General features: G+C 41.4%; 2 protein-coding genes across 3 annotated transcripts in view; both read right to left on the bottom strand.

The window, feature by feature from the left end:
* Positions 1-6,923, bottom strand: part of LOC142965101 (G protein-coupled receptor kinase 3) — a 48,639-nt gene extending 41,716 nt beyond the window's left edge. Inside the window, exon 1 of one of the 2 annotated variants that reach the window (XM_076105869.1) lies at positions 4,827-6,923. In XM_076105869.1, coding sequence (XP_075961984.1) covers positions 4,827-4,939 — 113 coding nt within the window. In that variant the 5' untranslated portion in view covers positions 4,940-6,923. The remainder of the gene's footprint in view (positions 1-4,826) is intronic. The other variant, XM_076105955.1, reaches the window with a different exon arrangement.
* A 1,415-nt stretch (positions 6,924-8,338) lies between these two features.
* Positions 8,339-9,889, bottom strand: cryba4 (crystallin, beta A4). Its single transcript, XM_076093580.1, has 5 exons — positions 9,851-9,889; positions 9,446-9,564; positions 9,217-9,358; positions 8,870-9,012; positions 8,339-8,486 (listed from the first exon to the last, which is right to left on the bottom strand). Exons 1-5 carry the CDS (start codon positions 9,887-9,889, stop codon positions 8,339-8,341), a joined length of 591 nt encoding a protein of 196 aa, XP_075949695.1.
* Between the last annotated feature and the right edge of the window lie 1,033 nt (positions 9,890-10,922).

Raw genomic sequence — 10,922 nt, 5'->3', positions numbered from 1 at the left:
ATATTTATTTATCTCCGTTGTTTGTTTATTATTATTTTACTGTTTAAATTGTGAAAAATAAAATAAAATAAATGTACCAGCTCGACGTGACGTTTTTTTACTTTCCAGGCATCATAAAAGAAATAAAACAAACTATATTCAGTATTTTCAGTTTTAAAATCATAAGGGATGCTTTTCTGTTTTATAGCCTGTTGTGACCTGTTGCATTCTGGGAAAGTGTGTTCCTATAGTTTATAGTTTCATAGCTTCTTATTTTTCATAATATAAATATATTAACCAAACTTGCCAGTGGACATCGTGTCCCTCTTTCTTTCTCAAAGTCTCACCAAACCTCGACTCCTGCAGCGAGAACCGAGCTGTGAAGCGTTTACACGTCTACAGCTGCTCGCTAAACGCTCCATCTGAGCCTCCGTACTCTCCCGTATCTCCACCTCCTGGATGACGTCTCCGGTGGTGATTTCTGGATCACAGAACCCCCCCCCCCCCCCCCCGTCCGGCCGTCAAAACTCTCACCTCTCCGGCCTCGGCCCGCTGAGAATGTGGCAGCACCACGTTATCTCCACATTTAACTCGCAAATAAAGCTTCGCACGTGCACCAATGCTGAAAAAACGTGCATTGCTTTATGTAAGTTTTTGCACACGATCTCTATGATCTGGTTTCACGGACGCATACAGCTCTTTTAACAAATCGTATTAAAGTCCGTCAAACAAACAGAAAGCCGCCGTTTCATCCCGTTGGTTCGGACACATATTGAGATAATAACGACCTGAGTGGCATGTTGTAATACATCTCCACATGATGCGAGTCCATTAGTCGAGGCTTTTATCTCTGCAGCTCCTGTGGGCACTAAATAACACGGCTCATATCCAACATAACATCCCATAATAAACCACATTCACAAACAGAGTGTCCTGGTTTGTTCGTATAGAAAGTCCTCTGCATGAAGCATTAACCCTCTGAACCCCAGAGACACACCGGAGGGATGTAAAAGCATGGTTTCTTTAAACAATCTCTAAAACTGAACTGTTTATCTCAGCCAGACGCTGGAAAGAAACTGAATCATCGTCCGATTTTCATTTTTCCGACAGTCTATGAACACATCATGTGAACCTCAGATTAATCCCACAGTTTATCGTTAACCATCAGAGTGTAAATAAAGTTTTACTGACAATGGTTCTCCTCCAATATTCAGTAGAACATGTGTTTCTAGTCTCTGATCATGTTTCATTGTAAACAACCAATCAGAGGAGAGCCAGTAGCGTTAGCAGCACCGCTAACGGCTAACCAACAGGAGGAGAGCCAGTAACGTTAGCAGCACCGCTAACGGCTAACCAACAGGAGGAGAGCTAGTAACGTTAGCAGCACCGCTAACGGCTAACCAACAGGAGGAGAGCTAGTAACGTTAGCAGCACCGCTAACGGCTAACCAACAGGAGGAGAGCCAGTAACGTTAGCAGCACCGCTAACGGCTAACCAACGGAGGTTAATTTCAGTTACACTATGATGCCTTCAGGCGTAAAATGTGACGGGAAGGTTAACCAGGACCAGAGCTTCATCAGGTGATCTCAGTGACTACCTGCTTCTCCTCTTGATCACCTGACGATCAGTCTTATAACCTGCTGTTGTCTTTAGAAGCGTCGGAGCCTCGTGGTTCTAAATCCTCAGATTAACTTCCAGCGTCGATGTTTCGCAACCCGGGTTCTTGTCTGAACGTCTGATGAGGAGCAGGGGACTCGATTAGAAAGAAAGTTTTTACTGTCAAACGAGACGAAGACACACAGCCTGAATTTAACAACAGATCAATAATCTATCAATAATCTATCAGACATCACCTGGTGTTCACTTTGTGTCTTTTAGAAGAGTTTAACACGGGTCTAATAGCTCACTGGGTCTTCAAATTGTTCAGGTGTTTAAATCATTCGATTTAAACACCGTTTCTTAATGCTTGATTTGAAAACCAAATATTTTATATTTTACAAATCATTCATTAATTGATCGGTTATTTATTGTTCACACAGCAGACAATCAATGAGTACGTTCACCAGATATTCTGTTTTTTGCACTCAAGACCATATTGCTGCTAAGCTGGAGGACTTGTTGGACCTCTTTCATTCCTTCAAACAGCTTGTCTCAAAGATATGTGTTCATCTCCAGAAACCTGTTGATCTCCAAGTCCTTCATGATGTTTCTCCTTCTGGACATCATCTCTACTCCAGCTTTACTGACTGTTGGCTGGTTGGTTTGTGTTCAACGCACAGAGCTGCTGGTCAACAGGAGAGAGACTTAAAGACCTCTTTTGTTTTGATCATTTGGCATGAGGCTAACAACGCTAAAGGCTAGCTTAGCATCTCTATAGGTTGGCCATCATGACGTCACAGGTCTCCGTCCTCCAACAAGGCGAGAAACGTCAGCAATCAGCTGATTCAACAAAAGTTTGTCTATTTATTGTAGATTTACAGACTTCCCGGTCCAATTTACTCTTTGATAAGCCCCGCCCCCTTGGAGACCACACTGTCACTAACTGCACTCCCCAAATAAACATCATCTAGTTTTCTGAAAGTGAAGACAGACAGAAGACACTGCAATGAAGAAACGAATACATTCAGTAGACCTCCGGTAGCTAGCGTAGCATAGACATGCCAACGCTAGCTAATGCAACGCTAACGTAGCTCTTCTTCCACCCCAACGAGCATCACCGTGACGCAACATTTAACCACGACCAGCTCCAGATCTATGGATGATGCTACGCTACGATTGGCCAGTCTGCTTTTTGAGGGGCGGGACTTAGCAAAGAGTAAATTCTAACCCATCGTACTGTATTTGTTTTTTTACCATAATTTAGATTTGTTGGGTTTACCGATCACACTTTGAAGTAAAAATATTATAATATTATAATATTACCAAAATCACATTTACCGTCTCAATATTTACATAATAGACTCAATTACTATTTAAACCTACGAGTTAAAATATTAATATTGACGGCAGACAGGCTTCAAAGACGTTTTTTTAAATTACAGACCCAGTGACCAATAGAAACGTCTTTAGACGTTCATAGGAACCTTTAAAAAACAGCTTTTGCAGCATATTAAATATGCATAAATATGACTAAACACACAGCTTCTGTTTGACGTCAGCTGTTTACTTGTGTCACTTGTGACCAACGCAAGAAAGTTGTTTGTTAGAACGTACAGAGACCCAGCAGAGGACCAGCTCACAGTTACACATTATTTAAACGTTTACTGCACGTTGAGTTTTTTAAAACCAAACTGACACAAACTGAAACCGATGAGGAGGAAGGAAACCCACATTTACCAACTTGAATGAGGAGAAAAAATAAATAAAATACACAAATGTTTAGCGGTAGCGTGAAGCTAATGTCGATAGAAGCTAACGGGTTAGAACCCTGACGTGACGTATGATCTAAAAGAGAAACACTGAGATGTTGTGATTGATACGCGTTGGACTTGTTATTAAATAATGATTATATCTAGTGAGACGTCCGAGGTTAAGATAGACAGTTTGATAAACACTGGAGGTCAACGTGTTTCCTTAAGCAGAGCATTTCTGCTTTTAAATCTTTCTAAACTCACACATCATCAATCGATCTAACAGGGTGTCACGTTTAATTAGCTCCCCTTCGATTCATATCCACGACTGTAACGCACCGTCTGGACCGTCGCTTTCTGCTGATCTGCCAACACAAGTCAGTCAGTAAGCGACCAGTTGACCTCCTCCAAACAACAACAGAAAGGTTTAAATATAAATGGATGTTTAACCCACATCAGCACTTTGAAGTGTGGAGCCACTCTGTTTACACATGTGGGCGTGTGAAGAAGAGTTTTCAGTTGGCGATTAATAAATGTTGAAGTATGAGGTGATGAATGCAAAACACCACGAGCACTAATCCAACCTGACAGCGGTGACACACACACACACACACACACACACACACACACACACACACACACACACACACACACACACACACACACACACACACACACACACACACACACACACACACACACACACACACAACGGTGATCATTTGACTAAAAACCCAAATGGTTTCTGTGAAGGTTGCAAACCCTCTGTATGTAAAACAAAGCATTTCAATAACCAAATCTTAACCACATCCTCTTCAATCAAGCTGCTCGCTGCAGGCCCGTAAAAAGAGACACATCCAAGGCCGACATGCTGCGTAGCTGCAGGGACGAAAGGGTGTGCAGTGATGTGTACATGTTGGAGGGGGGGGGGGGTATTTAATCAGATTCTAGATGTAGTCTCTCTGAAGACCTGCTCACACTGGGTTCTTTGCAAACAGCTCAGATGTGCAGAGGTTTTCAGCATCAAGAGCTGCACATAGTGACAGTGCAACTGCATCAAAGAGGGGGGGGGGGGGGGGGGCAACAACAGCACAGACTGCAGCCTCCAGAAATGTGGTGTATCTATGATCACATACTGACATGAACAGGACATGTATTGGTATCGATCAGAGAGAACAAAAGAAGACAATATGGTGACATGTTGTGCATGTAGCTGCTGAACATGCACACCAGTTAACTTCTCCCTAAGTTAGATGAGAGGAATAACATGCTGGTGAAGTCAGGCATGGGGGTTTTTGGGGGTGATCATCATGAAGTTGCAGCATGTTTACAAGGAATCATATTTGAGCATCTACTGTAAGTGAGACAGGGGTTTTTGGGGGGAGGAAGCACGCCTCCATCTCCCTATATGGCTGCATAGCGTGCACGCAAAAACACATCCATCCGTTAACATGCATGCACACATAAAGCTGCTGTTTAAAAAGGTGCTTTTTTTACCTGGGCTCCGGGAGGATGATCTTCTTGCTCGCCCTGGCCGCTGGAGTAGATTTGCTCTTCTCCATCGCCATCAAATAACTGACATCGGCGAGCACTGCTTCGAGGTCCGCCATCTTTCGACCCTGGGACGACCAAAAATCGATAAAACAACCAGGGATGGATGCGTGTGTGTGTGTGTGTGTGTGTGTGTGTGTGTGTGTGGGGGGGGGGGGGGTGGTTTTTATTCTAGGGAATTAGAAATAAAACAATGTCCTCCAGATTGTGAGCAACATCAAGCACCGAGCTTGAGCGGACCATCGACGGGAAAAGGTGTCGTTGTCTCCGGCTGTAGTCTCTCAAACTACCATCATTGTGACAGACGCACAATAAAGAGAGGAGGCATCAAATAAACACAAGATCACCGTCCTTGTAATCCCATCTTTTTTGGTTAAAAAAAAAGCAGGTTTGCTTGAGGGAGATCAAAAATAAAGCAAAGATAAGATGAGGTCTTTATAGTGAGGAGATGTCTCACAGAGATAGATAGATGCACCAGGAGACAGCTGTCACAATCCTACAGGTGTCCTGGTCCCTCTTGATGGAAATATGTCCCCAAAAACACGACTGGTTTGCAGCATGTGCAGGTCTTTTTGTTTTTTCACCACCACCCACTTTAACATGTAAACACTGTGAGAAGCGCTGAGAGGGAAATGATCTATTGTTTTCTTTAAATGGAGCAGCTAGAGAGGCTGACTGGCTCCTGATGAAGAGAAACCATTAAACCTCTAATAACCCAGGGACACGTGTGGTTCTTCTTCGTCTCTCGAATAAAAGGTTGACAGGTTGATCATAGAGGTGCTACTTTTTCGTCTTCCTTAACGTCTAATTAAAATATTATAATGTTAATCTCTCGTTCGGGTTTTTGGCAGAAATAAAACCAGCAAAGGTTAAAGATGAGCCAGGAATCCATACAAATAAAAAATAAATTCTCCTGTTTATGTTTCCGTCGCTGCTTCCTGTGTAACGTCCATTAAATCCATTAAAACGAAAACACCCCGAAAAGATGTCATTAATCACCTTAAGAGGCTTAGCTAAAGCTAGCGGGTGTAATCGATTAATCACGAGCTAAAAACCACTGGAGCTAACTTGTTTTAGCCTGCTCGATATTTTTGGGTTCGTCTTTGCTAGTTAGCCACCAAGCTAGCTAGCTAAAAAAAACTGCTAGCCAGTTAGGCTAACTACCGAATATAAGCGTGATTAATCAGTATATACATCTAGTTTGGATTGTTTCACTGCATCCGATGTATTCGTTAAAAAGCCCCGGTTGCCAGCAGCTAACAGGCTCCACTAGCTGGCGGACTTGACGGCTACTCTGGCTCGATTTAGGATTTAGTTTAATAAGCTAACGGCTGCGAGTCAGCTCGTTATTTAAGGGGAAGTCTTGCAGCGTTTTTCTGAGAGAACCCCGGGAAGAAAAAAAAAAGCGTAAAAATCAAAGAGTAAATCGCACAAGATAATCCATAGTTTGCTCGTTGAGTGGTAGGGGGGTGGTCCCTCCTAGTCTGGAGACCCAGCAGAGAGCGACTGACTGTGGGGCTGATGGTGACGCTGGTGGTGGTGGAGGAGGAGGAGGAGGAGGGGAGATGGAAATCGGGCTCCGGCGGCAGTTTAGCTTGTTAAAACTTTTTCCTCTTTCATATTTAAAAAAGGAAAAATACGTTAAATACGTCAACTATTTAATTAATTAATTAAAATATTTAAAATATATATATATTGTATTTAAAATACGTTTCAAATACGTTAAACTAGTATTTAAATAACACGACAACACATTTTAAACCATCGCGTTGTCGTGTAAAAAAACAACACCCCGGACACGGAGGTCGATATCGCGAAAAAAGAACCGAGCTGCTCGGGCTATCCGCTCTGGAGAGCTCAAACTCCGGCTAAGAAGCTGTCCGTCCGCGGCCAACCCTGGAGCGTCTCTTCCCAACCGATACAAGCGTCCGCTCCTTTTTTTCCGGTTAAGCTGTCCGTTTTCCAGCTCTAATATGGGACATGTTTTAATTAAACGTCCCTCTAGTTTGGTGTATTTTTCTGTATATATATATATATATTTATTTATTGCTACTGCTTGCTTTGTGGGTCCAACTTCCTCCCACTGCGGCGGGGGAGAGGCTCGTAAAACCCGGAACGGATTTATTGTTGGCTGGAGCCGGACTTTCAGGCGTTGAGAGAGAGAGAGAATGGCTTTTTCATTTCTATTTTTATACACGTTAAAAATCTCTTTGAATCGGAAATGAAAGAATACAAGTATATCTATTTATAACCACAGTTTCACAGCTGGGGAGTTCCCCTTTCCTACACATTTAGAGCATTTTGTGATGATTTATGACCTTTATGGTGACAGGACATTTCACAACACACATATTTACTGTTTGTTTTTATGAAATCCTCACTGCGGCACATGGTCTCTTCTTTATGTCAGTGTGAAATACGTTGTTTTTTTTCCACATTTAATCTGAATGTGCATGAATCCCCTGATAATTAATGTCACATCTCATTTCCTCATGAGAGCTGTGTTTGTGTGGAAACATAGTGCCGTTTCCTGGTGGGTAGAGGAACTGCTCTTCATGTGAAGATCAGGCCTGTAGTCTAACACAGGCCTTCACACCATGAGACACGTGTGGATCAGGAGCATTCTTTATCACAGACAGGTGCTTTATACCCTGATCCTGCAGAAACAAGCAACACTGATGAAGTCTTGTCTTTGCTTTTAGGAGTCACAAGTGAAATAGTTTGGTAACCTTTGACCTAAAAGATACAAACTGTGTTTTGTTGTTGTTTGTTTTGCAAATAACAGAAAATAGATATTATAAGCTTGTAAATGTGTTCAATAAATAAATGATATGTTCTTTAACTGCAGCTGCAACAAATGTTTATTTGATTTAATCTATTTATGCATTTATTTTAGATTCATTTATTAATTTGGAACAAATTACCAAAAAATCAAATCCAAGATTTGTTTTAAATCAAATGTATTTGTCAGTTTGCTTTTATTGTTTTTATCATTTATTTGTTGTGTTACCTGTGTAATCTATAAGAAGCTTGTTTTAAACCACCTGAAAAACATGTCAAATATTCACAAAGTGACGTCTTCAAATGTCTTGTTTTGTTCAACCAACAGAACCCAAAACTATTCAATTTACAATAATATAAAAAAGAGAAATAAAACAGATCTTCTCATTTGACAACCAGATTTTTGCCCTTTTTTCTTGATAATTAAAATTATTTGAATAATTATTTTAGTTTTTTTTGTGTTACTTGAAATTATTTTACTGCGCAGTAATATTATAAACTATTACATTTTAAATGTTTTCTAGTGCACCTGTTGAGTAGAAGTAGTAAATCAGGACAACGTGGTGGACGTCAGTAGGGTTTAAGAAAGACAGTTTATTCAGCAGCAGGGGTCAGAGGTGAAGGGTCACATGGGAGAGAGGGGAGGGGTTTATTTGATGGGGGGGGGGGGGGGGTCGTTACTGCTGAATACGGCGGATGGATTGGATCTGAGGGGTCTGGCAGTGGGAGCCAAACTCCCTGAAGTGTTTGAACTCCCCACAGTGACGATCACACTCCATGATATACTGGTATCCACGATAGCCAGGGTACTGGTAGCACACGAATCTGTGGGGAGGAGGAGGAGGAGGAGGAGGAGGAAGTTAGGATGACATGTTGCAACAGATTGTTGTTGTGAAAGCAGGATTATTTATTTCTTTCAACATGCTGGTGGGAGAAAGGTGAAGGAAATGTATAAAATGTGTGTTTTTGTGTGAGTACTTGACAATATAAAAGTGTCCTGAATGATCTTATACATATATTCATATTATATCTTCTTTCATTGCTTCTGCATGCTTTGTAAAAGGTAAATATTCAGCTTTTAGGTTGATTTTATAACATCTGTTCAGGGACTACAGATGAAAGATAAGTTTCCAGGAATGTTTTTGTTAATGTGGACAGTCCCTGACCAGATAAAGCAATAAAATACCATCAAATAAAATGACACTTACGCTCCAGACTGGATCTTTAGAGAGCCCACTTCATTGTTGCACCAGCCCATGGCCTGGAGGGAGGGATAGTCGTCGCTGAGCTCACCCTTACGGCCCAGGAAGTTCTCACGCTCGAAGATGGTCATACGACACTCTCTGTGGTTCTGCAGGGGAAAAACACACATGGAACAAACTCAGGAGTTGTTTTTTTAGTCCTAAAAGAAAATAATAATATATAATATAAAAGATATATAATATAAAATTATATTTAGTAAAATTAAATGTGCTTAGGAACCAGAGGGTTTTTTATTCATCCATCAAATCTGCAAACACAGCGTTCCTGAAGCTAAAAACTACACCAGACTTACAGCACAGGCGATGGGTCTGAAGGAGGTCATCCTCTCGATGTGGTAGGCGTTGCTGCCTCCGAAGGCGTCACACTGGGGGTACTCTCCTCTCTCCAGGACGAACTGCTGCCCTTGGTAGGAGGCGTGCTCGTAACCCACCCAGCTGTCACACAAAAACACCACAAATCTCTTTTAAACACTCCTCTTATCTGCAGGACATTCTTAGAATGTACTGGAGCAGTTCACTCACGCTCCGCTCTCCACCCTCAGGGAGCGCACGGTCTCAAAGCCGAACTCCATCACGTTGCAGCACTCGGAGGTGAACTCATGGCGACGGCCCTGGAAGCACTCCTCGTCGAAGACAATGATCTGGAGGAGGAAAGAAATGCAGATGTGTGTTAGAAGAAATAAAGCAGTTGATGCACATTAACAATAACTACATATAGACACTAAAAAAGGTAGTTTTACAGATTTAAGTAGTCTTATTTATTTTATTTAGCTTTATTTAACCAGATAATTCAATTTAGAGATTCAAGACAAGATAAAACATCTCAAACAAACTCTTAAAAATGACTTAAATTAGTAAATACTAAGTAATTTCTCTCCAGAGAGGTTAAAATATGAAACTTGTGTTTTTCCATAAATGCAGACTCACCTTCCAGTGGCCGGAGAACTTGGTGCAATGGTGAGTCATCTTGTCTGGAAAGAAGAACAAAAAGTACAGACGGATGAGACTCTGACAGCTAAAAGTTTCGACATTTTAAATTAAAACAGCACGACAGGAGAGAAACTTAGTGTGTTTCTATGCAGACGACACGTTCAATGACCTATAAAAGTTGTTAGAAAAGCTTCAGCAAGAATGAATAAAATCTATATTAAGTTCTTCATCTTTTTTTATCATGTCCCCCCGCTGCTGCTGCTGGTGCTGCTGCTGCTGCAGAGAGCCTCCACCGGCCTTTGGGCCCCTGTGTTTTTGGGGGGGATTTGTGTGTGTGTGTGTGTGTGTGTGGCTGAGGGACGGTGAGGGGACTCACCTCGCTTTGGTGTCCCTTGGGTTGTCCTGCTGTGAGAGTGAGAGGAGCCATGCGCCCCCACCCTTTTAAAGCCTCCCCTGGCAGGGGGCCACGCTGAAAGCCCCGGCTCAGCAGCGGGGGAGGAGCCACTTTTTTTTCATTTTTTTTGTGCTCCCCGACAAAAGCGTAGTTAATCTGTGGACGGGGCAGAAGTGCAGACGCCACATTATCACGTTGTAACAGTGGACACATGGAGACACAGAAATATAAGACAGACGAGAAAATACTAAGGACACGACGGGAAGATGCAGCTATCACTGAATCACATATTATATTTATCAAAAACATATTTCTTATGGAACATATTTCTTCCATAAAAAGTCCTAAAATAATGAATAAAAAAGCCCTTGTGATGGATCAAAAGTCCAAAACTAAAATATATTTAGTTTATGATCAAATGTGACAAATAAAGAAAAACATCTTCACACGTTTCAAACATTATTATTAACAATTAAAGATTATTAGATTATCAAAACATTACTTTTCTAAGTTGGGAGAAGTACTCTGAACTTTTACTGAAGTAAAAGTAATACAACAATACTCTGAAATAAGTAAAGTAAAGTTTTCTGCATTCTAAATTTGACTTCAGTAAAAGTACAAAAGTATTATCCTCATAATATACTGAATGAACCAAAAGGACTCACGTCAAAATGA

The sequence above is a fragment of the Anarhichas minor genome, unplaced genomic scaffold (assembly GCF_050575085.1).
Source record: "Anarhichas minor isolate MPS153535 unplaced genomic scaffold, ASM5057508v1 ptg000002l, whole genome shotgun sequence".
NCBI lineage: Eukaryota > Metazoa > Chordata > Actinopteri > Perciformes > Anarhichadidae > Anarhichas > Anarhichas minor.
This window is presented reverse-complemented; position numbering and strand designations above follow the sequence as displayed.